This window comes from Bos javanicus, chromosome 25, assembly GCF_032452875.1.
Source record: "Bos javanicus breed banteng chromosome 25, ARS-OSU_banteng_1.0, whole genome shotgun sequence".
Classification (NCBI taxonomy): domain Eukaryota; kingdom Metazoa; phylum Chordata; class Mammalia; order Artiodactyla; family Bovidae; genus Bos; species Bos javanicus.
In genome coordinates this window covers 14,128,004-14,152,707 of record NC_083892.1, presented here as the reverse complement: position 1 = coordinate 14,152,707, position 24,704 = coordinate 14,128,004, and the positions used below count along the sequence as shown (strand labels likewise).

Below are 24,704 nucleotides of genomic sequence, written 5' to 3'. Positions count from 1 at the left end.
CGGCTGGTGGAAAGGGGCAAACCCACACAGATCCTGAGTCACGGGGCTCCTCAGGCCCTGCGTTTATCGTGTTGATTGCATTTTGCTTTAACTGATGTAAGCATGCTTAATTTTTTTTTTAAATTTTGTTGAAATATAGTTGATTTACAATGTCATGTTAGTTTCAGGTATACAGCAAACTGATTCAGTTCTGTTCTTAACAAAAAGGACATCTCAGAAAACTGAGTAATAAATATTTCTGTCTAATTAAGCCACATGGATACCTAAAAGGGCTCGCATATCTTCCTACCCTGGAGATGATTAGCTACTTGGCATTTGGGAGTTTCCTGTTACCCAAAGAGGGTAATTGGAAAAACTGGATTTTTTAATTATTTGAAAATACTAATAATTTATTATAGATGTTATAAATACTAACATCAAATCTAAATATAATAAAACATTTTAATATGTCGGAACCATGAAAATCAACTGGTAAATTAAGCATGCTTATTTTTTAAATTTATTTGTTTTTAATTGAAAGATGATTGCTTTACAATATTGTGTTGGCTTCTGCCATACATCAGCATGAATCGGCCATAGGTATGCATATGTCCCCTCCCTCGTGAACCTGCCTCCCACCTCCCACCCCATCCTACCCCTATAGGTTGTTACAGAGCCCCAGTTTGAGTTCCTTGAGTCATACAGCAAATTCCCACTGGCTGTCTATGAGACATATGGCAGTGTGTATGTTTCCATGTTACTCTCTCCATTCGTCCTACCCTCTCCTTTCCTCACCCCTTCCCGTGTCCATAAGTCTGTTCTCCATGTCTAATCATGCTTATTTTTTAATCTTGTCTTACATCACAGTAGGAGGATATACTCAATTAGAGAATGACTTGAAAACTGTAGGAAAGTTAGATACGAAAAGCATTGACCCCAGTCCCACCACGGTTAACATTTTGGGGAATTTCATTCCTGTCTTTTCCGGAGTGTGTATAAGTTTTGCATTAAATTTTCAAAATAACATTTATCAGATTGGTCTTCACTTGATGTGTCACTGCTGGCTAACTGACAATACCCAACCAAAAAGCAGAAACAAAAACGGGTCACCTGCCAGATAATGAATGCCGACTTCAGTGAAACTAGGTCATTTATTTATTCAGCAAACACACAAGTGTGTGTTGAGTGCACCCTGTGTCAAGTGCTGTGCTAACATGGAGATTTACTTCCCACATTTTGGGTTTTGTGCTACATCACTTAGCTGGGCCTAGAAGCCAGCACAACTTTCTACCCCCTTTGCACTGGCCCAGAGCAGTGGCTCATAGCAGTGAACTCAGACTGTTTGGGTTCAAATTCTTGGTCAGTCACACGATGGTTTTAATACCTTGGGCAAGCTGCTCACTCTTTCTTAGCTTTTGTTCCCTCATCTGTAAAACAGAAATAATGATACACTTGCCTCTAAAGGTCACTCTGAATATTCTATCAGATGACATATACCCAGAACTTAGGTCAGAGCTTGGCACATAGCGTATCCTCAGAAAGTAAAGCTAATGTTAATATTTACAGAACAGTCTGCAACTCACTTTGCATTCTTCCAACAATATCATGTGTTTTATTTTGTGTATTTGTTTGTCGGCCCTGGGAGATTCTGGGAGGTAGCATGCTCCTCTTTTTTTATGGCTACCTCCTTGTTTTGAGGAAATTCAAGGTCCAGAGAGGTTAGGTGACTCACCCGAGGTCACACAGCTTGGGAGGGATAGTGACAAAGACTTCAGTTCCAGGTCCCGGGAGACCCCCCGCGCCTCTGCACTGAGGCCTGTCTCTGTCTCCTCGGCTGCCAGCCTCTGTGTTCTTGCTGCCCAGGGCCAAGAGGGAGCAGGAGGTGACGATGCTGAAGAAAGCCCTGGACGAGGAGACACGGTCCCACGAGTCTCAGGTGCAGGAGATGAGGCAGAAGCACACCCAGGTGGTGGAGGAGCTCACTGAGCAACTGGAGCAGTTCAAGAGGGTGAGTCGCCGTAGTTTTCTGGTGACAACAAAATGCGAAGAACGATGTGTCAGCAGCTTCAGGTAACTACACGCGAGTGTCTGCACGAAGACCAGTAACAAGCTGCGGCGATCCTAATGAGAGTGACGGCACCCAGCATTTATGCTTACTGAATATTACGTTGACTAATCTTTCCTACCACCCACTGGGATGGGTACAATGAAGCCCCTTTGACACAAGAAGGAACTGAGGTCCAGAGTACCTAAAGGCCACACAGCTATTGACAGAGTCCCAGCAGTCTGCTCTGGCATGCATGCATGCTCAAGTCGCTTCAGTCATGTCTGAGTCTTTGCAACCCCGTGGACTGTAGCCCGCCAGGCTCCTCTGTCCATGGAATTCTCCAGGCAAAAATACTGGAGTGGGCTGCTGTGCCCTCCTCCAAAGGATCTTCCCAACTGAGGGTTCGACCTGTATCTCCTGCAGTGGCAGGCGGGTTCTTTACCACCAGAGCCACCTGGGAAGCCCTGGCTCTGGACTCATCTCGTAGCCTCTCCAGGGCAGGGTCTCCAGGTAGGCCCTTGTGGATAAGCAGAGTTTAGCAAAATTCTGGGAAAGTAGCTGAACACTGAGGACAGTCTAGCCATCTTCATTTCTGTGCAGAGTGGAGCAAGACTGTCATCATTTGAGTGGCAAGACAGTGCTCCATGGTTAGTTTGGGAATGGCTAGATCTAATCTTCCTCTGATGCTTGGCTGTTTGGGGGTGCACAGAATCTGAGGCAGTTAACTAGCACTAAAATTCTGTGTATCCGGAACTTCCTCTTGCTTTGGAGAATGTCCTTGTGTTTCATTCCCAGGGAAGAGATTTTTAGCTTATGACATCCTGCTAGGTGTCTTCTCTAAAAGTCTGAATTATACCACCATCCGTGCTCCAGCTTTCCTCCAGAACTTTCTAGACTGAATGGCTGTTGTGTTACCTAAGAATTGTTGGTGTTGGCATTAGCTTCTATCGCCAGTCAAGATAAATGTTCTTCAGGACTCCCCTGGGGATCCAGTGGCTAAGGCTCTGTGCTCCCAATGCTGGGGGCCTGGGTTTGATCCCTGATCAAGGAACTTGATCCCATGTGCCTCAACTAAAAAGATCCCGCATACCACAAGAAAGATCCCAGGTGCTGTAACTAAGACCCTGACTCAGCCAAATTCACCAGGGAATCCCAACTAAGACCCAGCTCAGCCAAATCAATAAATATTAAAAAAAAAAAAAAGAAAAGATAAATATTCTTCCATGAGCTGGTTCACCACCAGTTCGATCATAATCTCAGAATTTTCCCATACATTTAAATAACGGCTGCAACCCCTGTATGGCATTGAGTATATGCCACTGTTCCAAAGTTTTACAGGCACCAACTCATTTAATCCCACCGTGACCTTTGCTAAAATGCACATCTCCAGGCCCCACACTGAAACGCACTGTCCCTGATATACACCCTCACGCTCCAAGTGGAGAAAAGCTACCTGTTTGTGTCACCTTGTCAGTCGTCACGTGGGGTCTGAATATGAACCTTGGGCATTTTGTCAGTTCTTTTGTGTTGGACAAATAAGATCTTGCTAGTTTTATCTATAACATGTATTTCTCCTTTCAACTGTCTTTTCTTTATTATGTTCAGAAGGTTTTTTTTTTTTTTTTTTGGCCATGCCCTGTGACATGAGGGATCTTAGTTCCCTGACCAGGGATCAAGTCTGAGCTCCTTGCATTGGAAGCATGGAGTCCTAACCACTGGATCACCGGGGAAGTTCCCAGAAATTATTTTTTAGTTAATTAATGATTTACTTTTGGCTGCGCTGGGTCTTTGCAGCCGCACTCAGGCTTTCTCCAGTTGTGGCACGTGGGGGCTCCTCTCTAGTTTCGGTGCGCGGGCTTTGCAGTGTGATGGCTTCTCTTGTCATGGAGCAGAGGCTCTAGGGTGTGCGAGCTTCAGTGGTTGTGGCTCGTGGGCTTGGTTGCCCTGGGCCGTACACGGAGTCTTCCCGGACCAGGGATGGAACCAGTGACCCCTGCATTGGCAGGTGGACTCTTAACCACTGGACCACCAGGAAGTCCCCCAGAAAGTTTTATTGTGATCGAAGTTGAATCCAAATGGGCTTTTCCCACCGATGGAGTAATAAGTCCTCCAGACAGTGGTAAGGTACATGTGTCACTTTTACTGTAAGTTTGGAAAGCTAACTGACCAGCGCTGAGCCAGGTGGTCATCCGAGATGAGCAGGTGCTGGAGGCCTCTTTGCAGAGACTCAGCTGTTCTGGCCATCCATGCCTGACCTGAGCAGGAGGGGGCTCACAACGCCTGCCCACCATCTCAGGAGCACTGAAAAGGGAGACTGTTTTACCTCTAGCAACGTTTCAGATTGTTGGTGAAAACTCGTAGTATTGTTCCTACCTCGACTCCCCTTACACGTGTATAGTCACCACCATTCTGGGAAAAAGGTTTTAGGGGAGCCCAGGTCCCGTGAGGTCCCCCAGGGTCCTTGATATCAACCTGCACTGTTGCCTTAAGAAGCACTTTGTCCCTGTCTGGGGTCCTGGCAGCATTAAATGGACTTCGTCACCAGAGGACTGGCTTCTGAGGGTCCCTGGACACTGCACAGACGGGCCCAGGAGCTGAGGGTGAGCCCACTGTTGCGTTCTCCACTCTCGGGACCCACACACTTTCTTCTGGTTTTTCCCCCAAACACTTTTTTTCTTAGAGAAACTCATATGCCTACAAGAGCTGTTTAGATAAAATAGCTTTCTCTAAACTTTCACAGAAATGGCAGTGTACATCCAATGATAAATCAATGGATGAGAGGGAGTGGTGGGGCCTGGGGCTGAGTGGAGTGTGACTGCCCTGTTTATAGGGCCAGCTGCTACTCAGATCCAGATGATTGCTCTCGCAGAGGAAGGCAAGACCTCTGTTTCCAGATCTTTACTTTTTTTTTTTGGAAGTCAGACTTTAAATAGAGATGTATGCAGCAAAATTCACCAACTTTAAGTGTATATATTTCAGTGAATTTTGACAAATTATTTAACCACCACCCAATCATGAAATAGAACATTCGATTTTTCAAATGAGAAGCTGGGAACCCAGATTTTTATGTGATATTTCTTTTTATTTACCTGACTGTGCCAGGTCTTAGTTGTGGCATGTGAGATCTAGTTCCCCAACCAGGGATCAGACCCAGGCCCCCTGCATTGGGAGCGCTGAGTCCTAGCCACTGGACCACCAGGGACGTCCCTGTGTAATATTTCTTTATTAAAATGTTAAAAGGTATAACATGGATCAAATAGGATGTGATGGCAGGGTTGATGCAGCCTGGGGGATGCTAGTTAGCAACCTCTGAGCTTCAGGAAAACAATCTAAAAAGTCTTACTGGGGATTGTGTGCTCCTCACTGCCCCGAGTCCCTCCCCTGAGGTGGGGAGCACAGGTCCCCGGACCTACCGAGGGAGGGGGAAGCAAAGAAATGGACCGCTAGCGCAGGTCCTTATCTTAAAACACTCTCCCAGCCATGGCCCTAATGCCTCTCTTCCCCTCTGCTTCTCTGGCTAGGCCAAGGCCAACCTGGACAAGAACAAGCAGGCGCTGGAGAAAGAGAACGCGGAGCTGGCCGGAGAGCTGCGAGTCCTGAGCCAGGCCAAGCAGGAGGTGGAACACAAGAAGAAGAAGCTGGAGGTGCAGCTGCAGGAGCTGCAGTCCAAGTACAGCGACGGGGAGAAGGTCCGGGCCGAGCTCAACGACAAGGTCCACAAGCTGCAGGTGAGGCGGCTTCGTTGGGACCGTCTCTGAAGGATGAGTTTCTTCCAGCTCACGAAGCCTCTGTTCATTTCCTTGAGTTACATTCCTCAGGGAGATGAGATGGTTGCCTTATTCAATTTAACCTCTAAAAACTCCTACCTGCTCATTCAAAATGAGTATTTATTGAGTGCCTGCTGTATGCCAGGTGCTGTGTTTAATCCTGAGATACAACAGCAAGGAAAAAGACAAACACTGTCCCTGCCCCTGGAGAACTCCAGCCCCGTGCGGGGAAAGACGTTAATAATCATGCAGATGAATATGAAATGATGCTGGGAAGCAGAGACACATACTGCAATGAATATAAATAATACAAGGGCCTGAGCCTGTGGGAGGAGGGGTCAGGGAAGGTTTCCCTAAGAAGGATGTATAGCCTGACAGATAAGAAGTCTGTCTACTTATAGACAGGGAATAGCATGTGCAAAGGCTCAGGACTAAGTGAGAAGTCAGAAGAGATCATGTAAGGCCAGTAGAGCCAGAATGATAAATCTGATGGACGACAGGGGATGGTGGGGACTGGGGCCAAGTGGAGTTTACAGGACAGGGAAGGTATGTGGCATAAAGTGGGACTGGAGCAGGTTGGGGCCAGAAGACAGGAGTGACGGGAAACCACTGACGGGTTTTAAGCTGAAGAGTGACATGGTCTGTTGGTCTTTGGTCTTGATTAGCTTTGAACAGACATTTGGGCTGACTTTCCATTCATGGAATATGGCCTACCTTTTGATAAATATTTAATGCGCTTAGAGCCTGGGACAAGAGTACAGGACAGCATGAAGTATGAGTTTTTCCACACACAGCTGAGCACAGGGGTTTTGCTGTCCTAACACAAACAACATCCTGGAGGAGTGAAGATCATTTATATCCTCAGTGTAAATGGGAGGAGGACGGATGGAGGGCTGGTGTCTCCAAAAGGACTTGTTCAGAGATACCAGGGCTTGGAGTAAAAGGCAGAGGAAAGGTAGAGAGAGCTTTCTACCTGTAGTGCCCGCGTCTATGGTTTTGCTGTAAGGGTCAGTGAAAGGGCAAAGAGCAGGGGTGAGGAAGAGGGGTGGTAGGGACAGGACCTTTGGATGTGGAGGTGCCCTTTGCAGCCTCTTCCCCCACTTTAGGGATTGGGTGAGTCCAGACCACCGCTCAGTATCTGGACCTGCAAACCTGCTCTTCATGCTTGCCAACCTTGGCAAGGCTCCAGGATCCATGTGGAGGGCTCAGGGCCCAATTAGTACAGTCTAACCACAGTATAACAGGGCTCTCACAGGGTCTCGGAACCAGAGGCTACCAGAGATTGCAACTTGTAGGGATGTCCTTCCCTCCCCTAGGGGGCCGTGGAGTGACCATGACCAGGCCCCTTAGCTCATGGGAACCTCTCAATCAGTCGACACCCCAAGGCCGATCGCTGAGTACAGAGAGCCCCTCTTACTTAAGGACAGTCCTGTCCTGGATGATCCAACTAACCAGTCTCTGGGCGCCCACAGAATGAAGTGGAGAGTGTCACAGGGATGCTCAACGAGGCAGAGGGCAAGGCCATCAAACTGGCCAAGGACGTGGCGTCCCTTGGGTCCCAGCTCCAGGACACCCAGGTGGGTACCGGGCCACGCCATCTGGAGGCGCCTGGGGCACGGCCTTCCTGGGGGTGGGCTCCTGGACTTCTGCGTGTCCTTCTGTAGGAGCTGCTTCAAGAAGAAACCCGGCAGAAACTCAACGTGTCCACCAAGCTGCGCCAGCTGGAAGACGAGAGGAACAGCCTGCAGGAACAGCTGGACGAGGAGATGGAGGCCAAGCAGAACCTGGAGCGCCACATCTCAACCCTGAACATCCAGGTGCCCACTGCGTGTCTTTGCCCTGGAGGGTAGATCAGTGGCTCGGATGTGATTGTGGTAGAACGGTGGCACCATTTTGCTTGACTCACTGGCTCCCCCTGCTGTTGAGTTTCTTCCATGGTGCCATTTTGCTTGGCTCACCAGCTCTCCCTGCTGTTGATTTTATTCAATGATGGTCGTGGCTTCTCAGGGGCACAGGGCTGGGACTCCCTTATCCCCGCCTCCTCTCATCCCACCCTGGACACTGCCTTTTCAGCTCTCCGACTCGAAGAAGAAGCTGCAGGACTTTGCCAGCACCGTGGAATTGCTGGAAGAGGGTAAGAAGAAGTTCCAGAAGGAAATCGAAAGCCTGACCCAGCAGTACGAGGAGAAGGCAGCTGCTTATGACAAACTGGAAAAGACCAAGAACAGGCTTCAGCAGGAGCTGGACGACCTGGTCGTCGATTTGGACAACCAGCGACAACTGGTGTCCAACCTGGAAAAGAAGCAGAAGAAGTTTGATCAGGTAGGGGCTGGAGGGCCCTCCCCTCTGCTCACGGACCCTGGCTGGGGGGCGGGGGTCCGGGTCTGGGGAACATCTGGCGTGGCTGCTGCGTGTATGGCAGCATCCCATCCTGGCTTTGCTGGTCACGATGGAAGGCTGGCCGGCTTGGGTGAGGCTCCTCTAGGGGTCAGTGAGGACAGTGGCGAAGCCTCTGTGGCCATGACTTCCCAGGTTCCACCACCACCACAAGGGCCATCTAGAAACCCAGTCGTGCCTTGGGTTCTAGCCCTGAAAAGGAATGAGGTTTACTGATTTTACTCACTCAGCGAGTATTTGTTGGGCACCTACTGAGGATTCCAATTAAAGTATCTACTCTTGAAATACCACTGTTCCTTAATATCTCATCACAAAGAATCTTGAGCACACAGCAAAGCAGAAAGCCTTGTACTGTGAACACCTGGGCACTCACCACCTTGATTCAGTCATTAAGGCCTTACCCTGACTTGGGGCTTCCCTGGTGGCTCAGATGGTAAAGGGTCTACCTGGAATGCAGGGACCCTGGTTTGATCCCTGCCTGGGTCAGGAAGATTCTCTGGAGAAGGAAATGGCAACCCACTCCAATATTCTTGCCTGGAGAATTCCATGGACAGAGGAGTCTGGCAGGCTACAGTCTATGGGGTCGCAAAGGGTTGGACATGACTGAATGACTAACACTTCACTGACTTTATCACATGCTTTTTTATGAGTGTATTACATCTCTCATTTGTATCTTATCTTTTAGACGCATTTAAAAGCAAATTACAGACAACTGTACATCACCCTCTAGATACTGCCACACTGCATATAAACTAGGGTTCATTTTTCAAAATATTTTTTTTCCCTTGAAGTAAAATTACACTGAAATACATAAATCTTAAGTATACACTCACTGAGTTCTGATAAATGCATACACCTGTATGACCCAAACTCCTAAATACCAGCTTTTAATATGTGTTACTCAGAATCAGTAAATATGGTTTGGTTTACATGTGACTCAGGATTTATTCCAAAAATCAATTTGGGGATGGAATTTTGGGATTCTTCTCTTTTCTACCAGCCATCCCTTCTCTGTGCTGACAGCTTGTTCTTAGTGCTTCTTATCTGCTGGTTCATTATCTGGTCCAGGGTCTGAGACTGCTCTATTATTTTCCCGTCACAAACAGTGGAGAGTTTTTGTGTTGACTGCTGTTGAGAGTCCCTGTTACCTGCCCATCTTTGCTGGACTCTGGCAGTCTGGGTTTTGGATGCTACAGTGAACACTGCTCTTTCTTTTTGTTGTTTAGTTGCTCAGTCAGGTCCAACTCTCTGCGACCCCTTGCACAGTAGCCCACCAGGCTTTTCTGTCCATGGGATTTCCCAAGCAAGGATACTAGAGTGGGTTGCCAGTTCCTTCTCCAGGGCATCTCCCTGTCCCAGGGATCCAACCCAAGTCTCCTGCATTGGCAGAAGGATTCTTTTCCACTGAGCCACCAGGGAAGCCCCTCTATTTCTAAAGATGAGATTAACGTCAGAATGGGGTATTCTTGGAGCTGCTTCCCCAGGCAGAGGGTGTGTGCAAATCCATCCACATATTCACCATTTCTCTACTCATAGGGTGGCTCATAGGGTACTTCTGTAAGGGAGTGACTGTGGCCATGAAACAGAAGAAAAACTGGCCTCTGGCAGGATTAAGTGTCACCCTGACCTTGGTCACAGTATGTTCTAACCAACACGGGCAGCGTTAGTGATTTCTGAGCACAAAGATACGGCGAATGCTGGCTCTGCAAAGCCAACCTAGAAGTAGGCAAGCAGGACTGTTATAAACTATTTGCATAGATATGTGACCTCCCCCCAGCCGTACCAGGATGAGTTCAGCTGCACACAAGACTTCTTCCCCATATTTGCAGTTAAATGCAGCCGACCCTCGGGCATGCCTAGAGCTCACCTCTGGGTCTTTTGCTGTGTTGCAGTTGTTGGCCGAGGAGAAAAACATCTCTTCCAAATATGCGGATGAAAGGGACAGAGCCGAGGCAGAAGCCAGGGAAAAGGAAACCAAAGCCTTGTCGCTGGCGCGTGCCCTCGAAGAAGCCTTGGAAGCCAAAGAAGAGCTCGAGAGGACCAACAAGATGCTCAAAGCCGAGATGGAGGATCTGGTTAGCTCCAAGGACGACGTGGGCAAGAATGTACGTGGCTCTTCATCGTCTTTGCTTGTCATGTCCCCCCACCCCCGACCCTCTCTGCTAGTTATCAGTCCACAGGTAAAGGAGGGGGCCCCACGCCTCATTCCTGGTAAGCAATAATCAGGAACTGAAGGGAGTCCCTCGGGCTGATGCAAAGAGGGGCCAGCCTTGGGCTATTGGGAACAGCCTTTGGGGTAAGATCTGAGTCAAGGGTTCCGAGAGGAAGGCTGTGGTCTGGACTCCTGGTCATGCATCCCGGGGGTATCAAAAGCCACCTCCTGGACCATGATGAGCTGCCCGTCACCGGGGGCTGCCCGACCATCTTCACGACTTCACCCCTCACGTCAAAGGTCCATGAGCTGGAGAAGTCCAAGCGGGCCCTGGAGACCCAGATGGAGGAGATGAAGACCCAGCTGGAAGAGCTCGAGGATGAGCTTCAAGCAACAGAAGACGCCAAGCTGAGGCTGGAGGTCAACATGCAGGCCCTTAAAGTACAGTTTGAGCGGGACCTCCAGGCACGGGACGAGCAGAATGAAGAAAAGCGGAGGCAACTCCAGAGGCAGGTAATCCATGGAGGGGAGAGAGGGGAGAGAGGGGAGGGGAGGGGGGCCAGCCGGCATTCCTTCCTTCTGCCACCACTTCCTGGCTTCGTGGAAACTTTGATTTCTCACCTGCGACCCGGGAATGGGAAGCCCACCTTCAGTGGTGGTGCAGACCTGGGCCCTGGGGGAAGGGATCCGAGGGGTGGCCCTGCCCTGCAGCACATGTTTCTGGCCTCACCCAGCTCCACGAATACGAGACGGAACTGGAAGACGAGAGGAAGCAACGCGCCCTGGCGGTGGCAGCCAAGAAGAAGCTGGAAGGGGATCTGAAGGACCTGGAACTGCAGGCCGACTCGGCCATCAAGGGGAGGGAGGAAGCCATCAAGCAGCTGCGAAAACTGCAGGTGGGTGACGCCCCAGGGACCAGGGAGGCGGGTCCACGGCCGTGGGAGGACGCAGCCTTCTGTCACTGGTGCCTGGCCACCTGGTGCTCTTCCATCATGCTTTTGCTTTGGGGGCTGTTTCCTGCTCTGGGGGCAGAGGTGGTGAGGTCACCCTCCACCTGGTGACCTCCACCCTCCTCCCCAGGCGAGCAGCTCAGCAACAGCCAAGCACTATCCTCAGGTGTTTGGCTCCGGGCTTCCCTGGTGGCCCAGATGGTAAAGAATCTGCCTGTAATGCAGGTTCTATCCCTGGGTTAGGAAGATTCCCTGGAGAAGGGAATAGCAACCCACGTCAGTATTCTTGCCTGGAGAATTCCATGGACAGAGGGGCCTGGAGAGCTATACAGTCCATGGGGTTGCTGTGAAGAGTCAGACACCACTGAGAGGCTAACACTCAGACCTCAGCACCGTTTCTTAGGTCTGTGGAGCCCGTCCAAAGGCTTTGTGGTTAAATGGTGGGAAAGCCTAGGCTTCCCTGGTGGCTCCGACGGTCAAGAATCTGCCTGCAATGCAGGAGACCCAGGTTCAATCCCTAGGTTGGGAAAATCCTCTGGAGGAGGAAATGGCAACCCACTCCAGCATTCTTGCCTGGAGAATGCCCTGGACAGAGGAGCTGGCAGGCTACAATCCACAGGGTTGCGAGGAGTTGGACACAACTAACACACACACTCGGGCTGGCACAGGAAGGTAATCTGGGCCGCAGGACCTGGTGAGTAAGGACTTCTTAGCTGGTCCTGCCTGTCCTCATGCAGGCTCAGATGAAGGACTTCCAGAGAGAGCTGGAAGATGCCCGCGCCTCCCGGGACGAGATCTTTGCCACGGCCAAAGAGAATGAGAAGAAGGCCAAGAGCTTGGAGGCTGACCTCATGCAGCTACAGGAGGTAAAGCCTTATTTGCACTGTGGGGGCCCTGATGGGGGGGCCCTGGGCACCCCGGGCTCGGGCGCCCGCAGTCAGCATCCCACAAGTGAGGACTCCATAGCACGGGCGTGGAAAGACACGGGGTTTTCTCGCTGACGGATCTGCAGGCCTCCCCCCAAGCTCAGAGGAGGCCACGCCATTTTCAAGAATGGCCGTGGAGGCAGCCGGGGGCCTGCTGCTGGGAGCGGGGTAGATGCTTGGGTGGGGCTCAGGCCCTCCTGACAGGCAACCGGTTTCCTTCCTCCCCGCGTTGCAACGTCCAGGATCTAGCGGCAGCCGAGAGGGCTCGCAAGCAGGCAGACCTGGAGAAGGACGAGCTGGCCGAGGAGCTGGCCAGCAGCGTGTCGGGAAGGTAGGAGCCGCCTAGGGAAAAAGGGGTCCCTAGACTCACATGATGAGAGAGGCAGTCAGTCAGAGGACGCCTCCTGGACCATATGTTAAGGCTGAACGTGACAGCACGTTCAGCTGAGTTTGTGACAGGGGACATGTGTTTTTCACACCCTATGGGGTTGTAGTCTGGTGGGGACGGGGCATCTGGGGATGTCAGGGAGGAGCGAGCCGGTCCTCATCTCAGGCCTGGCTCCCTGCTTCCCAGCTGTGTGAGTTTGCACAAGCCTCTAAGCCTCTCTGAGTCTCGATTGTAAAAGGGGACGACCCCGAGGCACTGCTCCTCCAGGGGAGCAAGCTGCCTAAGCCAGGGGAGGCTGGAGGTCCCAGGGCGGCTGCCTTTCCCTTAGGAACGCGCTGCAGGACGAGAAGCGCCGCCTAGAGGCCCGGATCGCACAGCTCGAGGAGGAGCTGGAGGAAGAGCAAGGCAACACGGAAGCCATGAGTGAGCGCGTCCGGAAGGCCACGCAGCAGGTGGGGGCCGGGGCAGCCTGGACCCACCCTGCGACAGGCTCCGGTGTGCCAGGCCCGGGCGGGGGTGGGACGAGGCAGGAGAGTAGGGACCCGGCACATCCCGCTCCCGAGCACCCACTCCCTCCTCTCCGGTCACCCCAGCACCCGGCCTGCAGGGCCTCCCATGGTGGCTCTCTCCAGCAGACGAGGCTCGCCCAGAAGGGCTTGGCGGTCTCCTTCCTGCCTTTTCCTTAGCCCCCACCTCCTGACAGTGAGCACCCTCCACGATGGGCACTGGGGCCCCGTCGTGGAGCCGGCGTGGCACTGAGATAGGCTGCCCCTTGGCTGAGCCTTAAAGGACGGCCAGGGAGGGGCTGCGTGCCAGAGGGGAGGGAGGGGGGCTTCCGGGCACCCTCCACCTGGTGACCTCCACCCTCCTCCCCAGGCGGAGCAGCTCAGCAACGAGCTGGCCACGGAGCGCAGTGCAGCCCAGAAGAATGAGAACGCGCGGCAGCAGCTTGAGCGGCAGAATAAGGAGCTGCGGAGCAAGCTGCAGGAGATGGAGGGGGCAGTCAAGTCCAAGTTCAAGTCCACCATTGCGGCCCTGGAGGCCAAGATCGCACAGCTGGAGGAGCAGGTGGAGCAGGAGGCCAGGTATGGGGGCCAAGGGGGCCATCGAGCAGCACCCCAAAGACCGCCTGCTTGCCAGCGAGCGGTGGGGGCGTGGAGGGGTCAGCCAGTCTCCCTGGGCATCAGCTCTGGCCGAGAACTGGCTCAGAGGTGCCCGCGTGGCAGCTGTTCTGGGTGAACTGAGTGAGAACACGGGCAGGCGCTGTGCCCGGAGTGAGCCTCTGAGACGCCAGCTGCTCTAAGCGGCCGGACTCCTCAGTGACGTCAGCCGGGCTTCCCGGGAGCTCCCAGGACTTTGCCTAACGTGTCTGCAGGCTGTCATGTTAACGGGTACAGCAAACATCCGGGTCCTCAGCCCCTTCGGCACCCACAGTCATGGGCAGGCTGCTCACTGACACGCGGTCCCTGAGCTGACCATCAGACAGGGTCTAGATCCTTACACTGTTTTTGCCCTTTTCTGTGGTGACTTCATAGAAAAGTCATGTGCCACAACAGTTCGCCAATTTAAAGCATACGGCTCAGTGTGTGTGTGTGTGCTTAGTCGCTCAGTCATGTCCAGCTCTTTGCGATCCCATGGACTGTAGCCCGCCAGGTTCCTCTGCCCATGGAATTCTCTAGACAAGAATACTGGACTGGGTAGCTATGCCCTTCTCCAGGGGATCTTCCAAACCCAGGGATCGAGTCCGGGTCTCCCGCAGTGCAGGCAGATTCCTCACCATCTGAGCCACCAGGGCAGTGCAGTGGCTCTCAGTGTACAGTTCACAGGCACACATTCACTACAGTCAACTGTGGCACATTAAGAGAACCAGTAAGAAGCCCTGTGTCCTTAGCCATCACCCTCTATTTCGCATCCCCGGCTCCAGGCAACCGCTCATCTACTTTCTGTCTCTATTGTCTATTCCGGACGTTTCGCAAAGTGGGAGCATATAACACAGGGCCTCTTGTTAAGACTGGCTTTCTTTCACTGAGAATGTTTCCAAGGTTCTCCCGCGCTGTAGCTAGGGTCAGCACGTCATGCCTTTTCATGGACGATTTCTCAGAATGAGCTCTGATTCGGGCTCAGGAAAAGTGCCCATGTGGGGACTTCCCTGTTGGCCCTTCATGTCTAAGACTCTGTGCTCCCAATGCAGGGGGGACAAGGGTTCGTTCCCAGGTCAGAGAACTAGATTCCACATGCCACAGCTAAGACCCAGTGCAGCCAAATAATTAAAAAAAAAAGTGCCCACGTGGGTGATGCTGGTCGGGTTCACGCACTGGCTGCAGGGAGGCCCTCCCCATCTGAACCTTCCCTGCTTGCTCCGTGTGCGCAGAGAGAAACAGGCGACCGCCAAGGCACTGAAGCAGAAGGACAAGAAGCTGAAGGAGGCCCTGCTACAGGTGGAGGATGAGCGCAAGATGGCAGAGCAGTACAAGGAGCAGGTAACCGCGCCCTGGCCCCCCGCCCAGCCCCGCAGGCCCCGCCACGCACCCGCCTGACTCTCGGGCTGCTCCTTGCCAGGCCGAGAAAGGAAACCTGAGGGTCAAGCAACTCAAGAGGCAGCTGGAGGAGGCGGAGGAGGAGTCCCAGCGCATCAATGCCAACCGCAGGAAACTGCAGCGTGAGCTGGACGAGGCCACGGAGAGCAACGAGGCCATGGGCCGCGAGGTGACAGCGCTCAAGAGCAAGCTCAGGTGAGGTGCCGGCCCCCAGGGTCCTCGGGTAGCAGACGGAGTGCGCGGGGTGCCCTGAAACACCCACAGTGGCTCAAGGGCCCTCTCCCCAGAGCCGCTGAGCTCATCATGTATGCAGCACCAGCCTGTGCTGGATGTGGGAGGGGCTCAGGTCACGGGGGCCCTGCCTCTGAGCGGCTCTCCTTCTGTTCCAACAACCAGTCCCTTCCTGTCCTCCTGGCGAGGAGCAGGAGAACCAGGCGGTGTGTCCCTGTCTCCTAAGTCCCTTCTTCTCTGTGTCAGGACATTGGCAGACTCCCTTCTCTCTTTCCCTCTCTTCTGGACTCTCTTCCCCACTCTTCCTAACTCAGGGTTTCTCCGTCCGATCGCCATCCAGGGCTGAACAACTCTTTGTTTATCATGGGCTTCCCTGGTAGCTCAGATGGTAGAGAATCTGCTTGCAATTCAGAAGACCCAGGTTCGATCCCTGGGTTGGGAAGATCCCCTGGAGAAGGGCGGGGCGACCCACTCCAGTATTCTTGCCTGGAGAATCCCATGGACAGAGGAGCCTGGTGGGCTACCGTCAGTCCAGGGGGTTGCAAAGAGTCGGACGTGACTGAGCGACTGTCACGGGCTGGCCTATGCCCTGCAGGATGCTGAGCAGCACTCCTGGCCTCCACAAGCTAGATGCAGTGGGACATCCCCTGCTGTCCCTGGGGGGTGCTGTTGCCCACAGTCAAGCCCCTCTGCCCTAAGTGGGCAGGGTTGTTTTCTCTCCCACCCCTGAACCTCTGGGCCTGAAGGTGGTAGGTGCTTCCTGCTTCCCAGGGCTCCTTCCAGGCCCTGGTCCACCCAGTTCCCTGAAAGGCCTAGCTCCACGCTTTCCGTGTCATCCATCCACACCCTGCAGGCGGGTGATCCAGCCTCAAGTCCATGACCTTCTCTCCTCCAGGGCCCTGCCACTCACCTGCACTCCTGCTAACTCTCAGCTCTAACCTGACCATCAGGGATCACATCATCAGCCCACCCCACCTTTCTTCAGCTCTCCCCTCTGTCTCCACTGGGGTCTTGCACCCCTCGGCTCATCCTCTAGCAGCCCCACTGACTGCACAGTTATGATCAGCCTCTTCCACATCCTCCACACTGTGGTCCCTCTTCCTGCTGTGCTGGGCTTATTTGGTTAAAATACAACCCAAATGAAATCCAACTGCCAACCTTCTGCAGCTCAAAGCTGTGCGAGAAAGCCAACAGGAGCGCTGCCACTTCATTGAGAAACGTGCCACTGAGACACCAGGCTGACCCCACTTAGTGCTGCCGGGACTTTCCCCTCCCCCTCCCCCCACCCCTCCCCCTCCTCTCAGCCTCCCCCCACCCCCCACCCTCTCACCCCTCCCCTCCCCCAGCCTCACCCCTCCCCTCCCCCAGCCTCGCCCCTCCCCCACCCTCTCACCCCTCAATTCTCCCCTCCCCTCCCCCATCCTTTCACCCCTCCCCAATCCTCTCACCCCTCCCCTGCCCTCTCACCCCTCCCCTCCCCCAGCCTCACCCTCCCCCTTTCCACCCCTCCATCCTCTCACCCTTCCCCTCCCCCACCTTCTCCCCCTCTCTCCCCCACCCTCTCACTCCTCCCCTACCCTCTCACTCCTCACCTCTCCCCTCCCCCATCCTTTCATCCCTCCCCCATCCTCTCACCCCTCCCCCACCCTCACCCCTCCCCTTCCCCAGCCTCCCCCTCCCCCACCTTTTCACCCCTCCCCATCCTCTCACCCTTCCCCTCCCCCACCATCTCCCCCTCCCTCCCTCTCTCTCTCCCTCCCCTCCCTCTCCCTCTCCCCCCTCCCCCACCCTCTCACCCCTCCCTCTCACCCCTCCCCTCCCCCACCCTCTCACCCCTCCCCTCCCCCCTCCCCCTCTCACCTCACCAACTTAGGCACCTGCTTTTCACCCTCCCTGAACTTACTCCCTCTGCCATCCTCAGTCTCCACTGATGACTTCGCTTCCTCTTTAACTGAAAAAAGGAAAGCATCGTGAAGTATAAACAAGCCCCCACTTCTCCATACCTCTCTACATCTGTACTCATTTCCTCTACTTTTCCCCCCATTTCTGTGCTCAACTGTCCAGCACCAACTGAGGTCAACCCCACCACTAGACCCCTCACCCTCTTGTTTAACCAAGGATGTTGCTCCCTAAAGTCTTACCCTTCTACCCTGTGATATATTCTCTCTCGCTGAGTCGCTCCATCAGCTGAACAAACCCAACCCCACTTCCCTGCAGCCTGTCACCGTGAAACTCCCGATTCGATTCGGCAGCATACGTGGTGCCTCCGCACAGGCCTCCCGGCCCCGCCCTCACCGCTGTCCTTCCCACTTTCTGGCCGCCCTTCACCTCTTCTGCTGGTGCCGCACCTTAAAGGCCAGTTGCTGCTGGTCTGCCCAGACTGCCACCCTGGTCCTCTCTCCATCTCCATCTCCACTCACTCCTCAGGTGAATCTCAACCAGCCTGGTGGCTTTGGAATTCCATCCACAGCTAGTGACTTCCTAGTTTATCTCCTGCCCAGACTTCCTGGGATTCCAGACTTCCTTGACCTTCCTATTCAGTGCCTAACAGGAAGCCCACACCCAAACACACCGCGACCTGAGCCCTGACTGAACCCTCTCATCCCCAACCAGCTCCTCGCACAGTCCTCCCCGGTTCAAAGCTGCTGTTAACCTAGGCCAGAAGCTGCCTTATTGTTCTCTCCATTACACCATGCATCCAAGCTGTTGAGAAATCCAGTCAACTTTCCCTTAAAAAATACTCTGCATCCAGAATCCATCCACTTCTTGCCACCTCGTCCAACCTACCCTCTCCTCCCATCTGGACGACTTTCTCAGCCTCCTTGTGGGCCTCTCGCGTCCATACTGGCCTCTTATAGTCTGTTCTCAACACAGAAATGGTGTGGGGTCATGCCCCTCCTTTGTTTGGAGCCCTCCATGGGCCCCCATCTCGCTCAAAGTAACATCTTGACAACAGTTAGTTCCACCAGGCCCTGCACGATCTCTGTCCTCTGCCTCCTAAGTTACCCTCCACCTCTCCATCTTCTGCCTCAGGGCCCTTGCACTGGCTACAGTCTCTGCCTGGAATGCTCTTCCCGCAGCTCATTGCAACAGCTGCCCCCTCCTTGCCTTCCTTCAGGTGTTTGCTCATCCATGTGATCAGAACCTCCTGTCTCACTCCCTGGCATTCTCCTCTCTCTTACCCACCTGTCATCGTGGAGCTTGTTATTCTTGTATTTATGTCACATACAGTCTGTCCTCACTCTTGGCCTGCAAGGCCATAAACACAGAGGCTGTGTCTGCTTATTCATCCCCAGTGTCTGGGCACAAAGTAAACCTTCAGTCGTTGGGTCAGAGATGACGTTTCTTCAACCTCAGCCATTCTCACACCACCTTTCCCATTTGCCTTAGTCTCTCACCACCTGTCCTTTTGTCGACTTGATACTTTCTGTGAAGTTTACTGTGTAAACCATTCAAGTGTCTATTCACAAATGAAACCTACCTCCCCTGTATCGTTAAACCAGGGTCCCTTGCATCAGCAGGTCCCAATCAAGTTAAACACAGTGAAAACAAGACAACAGTGAGTTCTAGCTATTGTGGCCACAAACTGATGACTGTGACCCAAAGGCCGACTTCTCATTAAAAAGGCAATGACAAAAAACATTAGCACCAGACTCTCTGACGTAATCAGATGTATTTAAAGAGTGGGAAGGGGAACCCCTTTCTCAAGGTGCCATTAAGCAACCCGAAGGCATGCCTGGGAACCCTCTGAAATCACCTGGCATCTCAGCTCCAGACCCTGAGAACCATTCTAGGAGATGAGGGGAAGCCTGAACCGCTTTCACAAGCGGGGAGTGAGCAGAGGGTTCCAAGTGCAGGCATTCAGGAAGGAGCCCCCTGCCCGTGCGAGGTGGCGGGCGGGCGACGTGTCCCCACTGCTGGAGCCCCCAGAGCCCTCTCTGCTGCTGACCGGACGCTGCCCTTCCGTGGGCGTGGGCTGAGCAGTGGGGCGCACTCAGCCACCCCAGCTCTCTTGCCATTTTGTTATCACTGTCCCTTTCTTGGGACTGATGTCTTTTTTTTTTTTTTTAATTTTTAAAATCTTTAGGGTGCACTTCGAGGCTTATGAGATCTTAGTTCCTGGACCAGGGACTGAACCCAGTCCTTGGCAGAGAGAGCTCAGAGTGCCAACTAGACTGCCAGGATATTCCTGGGACCCGTCATTCGTGCAGCACAAGTTGACTATCCCTTTTGGATTCTGTCCCATATAACTGACCCTTCTCAGGGCCGTACAGGCCGGTATTAGACCACCCACTTTTTACAGTTAACATAAGCATACACGTACATATGGGTGGAAGACAGCTCCCACCTTTGCTGCCTTCTCTGAGTCCTCCAAACATGCAAAAACCCAAGATCAAGCACAGGAACTATGAGTGAGGTTCGCAAGCCTAGCCAGCTTCTCCACGAGCAAGGAGTTACAATGCACGTTTCACAGATTTTACCAGCCAGATACATCGCAATACGAGCCCTCATTAGAGCCTGACCAATGCACCCATCCCTCCCCAGACTGCCAGGCATCTCCACGTGAGCTGCCCAGGTGCCCGCCTCTACCTCCTGGCTAGGGGCGTGAGAGGCAGTAGAGACAGTCATGGTAATGGAGCGACAGGCTGCTGCAGGCTCCTTGCCTGGAGCTGTTCAGGTTCTGGTCTTACAAGGATCTTCTGGCCTAGCTTACTCAGATTCCTTTACCTTCCTGAAGAGAAATGCAGAAGGGGAGGAAGCCATTGAGCCTGCGTTCTTTAAGCTCTGAAGGACAGAAAGTGCTTTTTAATTGGAAAAAAACAGACCACTTGTCCCTTTGTGTGCCCGCTTCCCTGAGTGCTTGGTGGCTGCAGGCGTTCCGCTGTAAGGGTCCTTAAAAGTGGCTGTAACTACTGAATTGAAGCAAACGCTTTTAATGATTAAACTCGCACTTGAACAGGAGGATGGTAACCACTGGGGACTCTCTCTCTCTGTTTCAGAGCCCCCCTCCCCCAGGAAACTCCGCAATGACTCACCAGGTATCATGCCTGCAGCTTCGCGGCTCGTGTGTGCGTGTGTGGCTCCTGGTTTCCATTTCCTTTCTGCCAGCACGCGCCCCCATCTCCCTGTCCCCCTTCGTGGGCCCTCCCAAACTTCTGAGATGTCTACCAAGTCCGAAGGCTTAGGGATCTTAGGTCCAAAACGGTCTTTCGTCAAAGCCAACATGCACCCAAACATGCATCTTCACAAAGTCTCCTTCCTTCCTCCCGCTTGGGCGTCTGACGTGGCACTGATGTGGCCTGTCACACTGCGTGCTGACAAGTTCAGAGGCTGTTTTGCGTGGCTTGGAGGGTTCTTACCTGGGCGGCAGGCCCCTCGTACACAGTGAGGCCACGGCTGGGCTGTGCCCCCTCGTCCAGCTCAGGCACCTTGCTGAGCAGAGGCACCAGCACCACTGTCCAGGTACCTTCCTGGAGAATGGCTGTCATCGGCTGGTCTGGTTCACAAGTTGGAGTGAGCCAGGCACAGGGTCATGGTGGCCCCCAGCCACAGGCCCCCCCGGGCTGGGGTTTCCACACATGCGTGCGAGCGAACGAGCTCTCATCCCGATGTCTCACCCTCACTAGGGCTGCGTGGGGCTTCAGTGAGGTCGGCCGCTAACCACATCTTGAGCGCACGAAGGCCAGGTCAGGCCGAGTCTTTCCCAGAGGCCTCACAGGCACGTGTTCACAGACCAGGGATGGACACCCACGACTCGGGGGGTGCACGGAGCCATCAAAGACAGGGGCCAGAGGCCTCGGCTTCTCTGGGATTCTAACATCATCACACGTGCAGTTGGGCTCTGGGGCCCGGCTTCCCCGTCATCCTCTTTGAGGCCCAGCCAGCCCTGCCTTCTGTCTGTCTGCTCTCCTGGAGAAATCTCAGCTTTGCTGTCGCTGTACCCATAATACTTAAAGGTGTAGGGGGTCTACGCAGGAGCTTTAGGCAGGAGCGTCACGCCTCTGGGGCACTGCTCTTGAGCGGCTCTCCTGGCAGCTCTTCCGGATCGTGGGATAAGCTGGGTCCCAGGCTTGGCTGGAGTGTAGGCCCTCCATCAGGTTGATGGAACCTGAATCCTTGTAGGGTAGCAGGCCCTACACGCTCATGCTCATTCCTGGGACGCCAGCAGTGCCTGAGATATGTTCCTGAGTCCGTGAACAGAACCCAAATTCTCCAGAATCAGACACTTAAAGCAAATTTTTAGAGGAGTCCCTTACTTCCTTTGGCAGAGACAGCCAGTTATCAACTTTTGCCTAGCATATGAGTCCTGTTCCTTCAAGCAAGCCTCCTGAACCAAAACAGACCAGCTTCAGGCCTGGTGCCCACACAGGGGGGCTTCCAGGGACCCAGGAGTGATTGATTTACTTCTTAAGCCAAAGGAGCACATTGATCAGTTCAACTCCTCTACTTAGCAAACGTGGGCTTCCCAGGTGGGGAAGCGAGTGGTAAAGAACCCACATTCCAATGCAGGAGATATGAGAGACTCGTGTTCCATCCCTGGGTCAGGAAGATCCCCTGGAGGAGGGCGTGACAACCCACTCCAGTATTCTTGCCTGGAACATCCCCATGGTCTGAGGAGCCTGGAGGGCTACAGTTCATGGGGTCACAGAAGAGTTGGACACGACTAAAGCAGCTTAGCACACACGCAGTTAGCAAGTACAGGCTCTTCTGAGAGGCAAAGGGAAACCGAGGCACTGTTTCCCAGCCCATCCCATCCAGTGTTGAACCTGGAAGGTTAGACACAGAGGAGAAAGCTGTGTGGACGACTGCTGAGCCCTGCATGCCGAGAGAACACGCTGCTAGGGAAGGAAGAGATTTTTAAAGGTCACCTCTAGGGAGGGAGTGATATAAAGTTACTTTCAAAGGAGTTGGGGACCTAGAAGCTTCCTCTGATGGGAGGAAGGCTGCCCTGAGTCTTTAGTTGGCGGTGCCTACCACTTTAAGTATTTATTCCTGATCGCTGCCCCCTTGGAAGTACCATCTGCCACACCCAGTGGGCTTTACCGGCCCAGGTCCTCCCACCCTTGGACCCCAGATGGCTTGTGCTAGGAAGCCTGTCAGCGATCAGGAATCTCTGGGCCTTGCTTCTGCCTCCTGTCTTGCCTGTCTGAGTCGCCCCCTGTGACTAAAGAATCGATGGGCTGGGCTCACCCTCGTGGCTTTCCTTTGTCCCGCCTTTGTGTCGTGAAGTGGATCGTTTTTTGTTGCAAAAGTCTGCTTTCTTCTTAGACATCCTAAAATGAGTTAAGACCCGTCAAACGGGGTCAGATGGCCAGAGCTCAACATATAACATTATTTGTTGTGGTTGCTGAAAAGAAGGCGAACATTCCTTCCAAATGGTGGAGGTTAAGAGCAGGCGGGTCTGACTTTTCCTCCTGCCTGCCTGCCCCGCCTTCTTACACAAAGCTTCCCTGCCAGTGACCAGGCCGGGCCCTGGTGGGAACAGGGCATCCAGCAGGACAGAGACGAGGCGATGGGAGTGGGAAAGACAGAAAGGGGCGTCCCACCAGTTAGGGGGACACCTTGGATTAACGGGTCTAATGTTTTTCTGACAAATATCCACTGAGCACCTGTTGTTTGCCTTGCACGGTGCCTGCCATGGTGAGCACGAAACAGACGAGATCCCTGCCCTGGGGGAACTCAGTCCAAGAATTCTGCTCCACGGAAGCAGGGTGTGTCGGTGCCTTTAACCAGACAGCAGTCTTCTGGCGACCACACAGGGACCTCCTTCCCTCTCAAGGCTGCCCTTGGTGGTCACACTCACGTTCCTCCAATTCAAAACCTAACCCCCTCCCCACTTTTCCTTCTGCAAAAGAGGAGGTGTGGACACAACAGGTCCCCCTCATCCCAGCCCCAGAGGGTAGGAATAATCCCACGTGGGGCCATCACCCTACTTGCCTCTCCCCCTTCTTTTCTAAATACAAGTCCACAGCCAACCAGAAGCCAGTGGGTCAGCAACTGACCAAGCCAGACATTTTTTTAAAGCAGACGGTCCTGCTTTGAAAAACCTATTCTGCCCCCATTGCAGCTGATTAAATGCACCCATACCTCCAGACGGGTCAGGATTTGTTCACTTCCACCTGAATATATTTGCGTCTCATTTGTTCCAAGTCTCTGTTTGTTCTCTGCTCAGTCTGAAAACCTCCTCCAATCTCGTGGGAGGTTTCTGTACTAAACAAACGTGTGTCTTCTTAAAAACCCACAGGCGAGGGAACGAGACCTCTTTTGTTCCCACAAGAAGGTCTGGAGGACGTAGAGTTATTGAGAACGCAGATGGGTCTGAGGAGGAAATGGACGCTCGCGATGCTGACTTCAACGGAACCAAAGCCAGTGAATGAATGACTTGCTCAAAAACGGCACAGAACCAAACCCAGTGGACTCCGCTTAGCACTGTCTAAATCCATTTTCAAACTCCAAACATCACAGACACCCCTCACGATGAATATAAACACCGCCCTGCATTCAGGGCATCATCTTAAGTTTGGAACGAGGTACCAAAGGCGAAAAATCCAACAGGAGACACAGACACACCCAACCTCTCTGCCAAGACCTGTGCAGAGATTTTTTTGAATTTTTAGAAAGATATATCCACGGTAACTGATCACTGGCAACTTTACATGAAACGAGGAGAAAGTCACCACGGAGACGGGTGCCCCTGCTCCCACTCCCCAACTTTCCTGCCCTGTGGACCCTTCCATCATCCCGGGGTGGGGGTGGGGGCCGGTTTGAGAATTCCTCTTCCCTCCGGTTCCCACACGTCAGATGCACACAGTTCACTGAGACCAAGTGCCTTCTGTAGTCACGTGAGTTACAAAGGAGACGCCGCTCAAAGGCTAAGAGCAGGAAATTCACACTGTTTTATATGCACTGACTGTACTTAAGGACACCCTCACTAATAAAAGGTTGTAAATCACTACAACCGAGTTGGCTTTTCTGTGCTTTCTAGAGAAAAAGGACAGGACGAGATGGGTAGGGGAGGGAGAGGGGGCAGAGTGGCCTCATTTATGATGATCCTATGGAGTCAGTGAAGCAGGAACTGGCAACCCACTGGCAACAGTATTCTTGCCTGGAAAATCCCATAGACAGAGGAACCTGGTGGGTTCCAGTCCATAGGGTTGCAATGAGGCAGATATGACTAAGTGACTAACGTTTATGAAGTCAGGGTTGTTAATTCATTAAATGGGGAAACTGAGGTCTAGGGAGGTGAGATGAATTGTCCAACACTCCACAGCTGGCCAGGAGGAGAGCGGAACCTCAGAGTGAGTCTGAGGGAGGGGCTCTTCCACGCAG

General features: G+C 53.2%; 2 protein-coding genes across 5 annotated transcripts in view; one reads left to right on the top strand and one right to left on the bottom strand.

The window, feature by feature from the left end:
- Nucleotides 1-24,333, top strand: part of MYH11 (myosin heavy chain 11) — a 127,914-nt gene extending 103,581 nt beyond the window's left edge. For 2 of the 3 annotated variants that reach the window (XM_061401201.1, XM_061401200.1), the window contains 15 exons: nt 1,843-1,987; nt 5,548-5,754; nt 7,266-7,370; nt 7,458-7,610; nt 7,867-8,115; nt 10,083-10,295; nt 10,643-10,855; nt 11,077-11,238; nt 12,030-12,158; nt 12,461-12,549; nt 12,935-13,058; nt 13,483-13,691; nt 14,978-15,086; nt 15,166-15,338; nt 23,620-24,333. In XM_061401201.1, the coding sequence (XP_061257185.1) occupies nt 1,843-1,987; nt 5,548-5,754; nt 7,266-7,370; nt 7,458-7,610; nt 7,867-8,115; nt 10,083-10,295; nt 10,643-10,855; nt 11,077-11,238; nt 12,030-12,158; nt 12,461-12,549; nt 12,935-13,058; nt 13,483-13,691; nt 14,978-15,086; nt 15,166-15,338; nt 23,620-23,752 (2,413 nt within the window). In that variant the 3' untranslated portion in view covers nt 23,753-24,333. Of the gene's footprint in view, nt 1-1,842; nt 1,988-5,547; nt 5,755-7,265; nt 7,371-7,457; nt 7,611-7,866; nt 8,116-10,082; nt 10,296-10,642; nt 10,856-11,076; nt 11,239-12,029; nt 12,159-12,460; nt 12,550-12,934; nt 13,059-13,482; nt 13,692-14,977; nt 15,087-15,165; nt 15,339-20,374; nt 20,414-23,619 lie in introns of all 3 variants that reach the window. The other variant, XM_061401203.1, reaches the window with a different exon arrangement.
- Nucleotides 20,367-24,704, bottom strand: part of NDE1 (nudE neurodevelopment protein 1) — a 44,295-nt gene continuing 39,957 nt past the window's right edge. For both annotated transcript variants that reach the window (XM_061401208.1, XM_061401209.1), the window contains exon 9: nt 20,367-22,141. In XM_061401208.1, the coding sequence (XP_061257192.1) occupies nt 22,039-22,141 (103 nt within the window). In that variant the 3' untranslated portion in view covers nt 20,367-22,038. The remainder of the gene's footprint in view (nt 22,142-24,704) is intronic.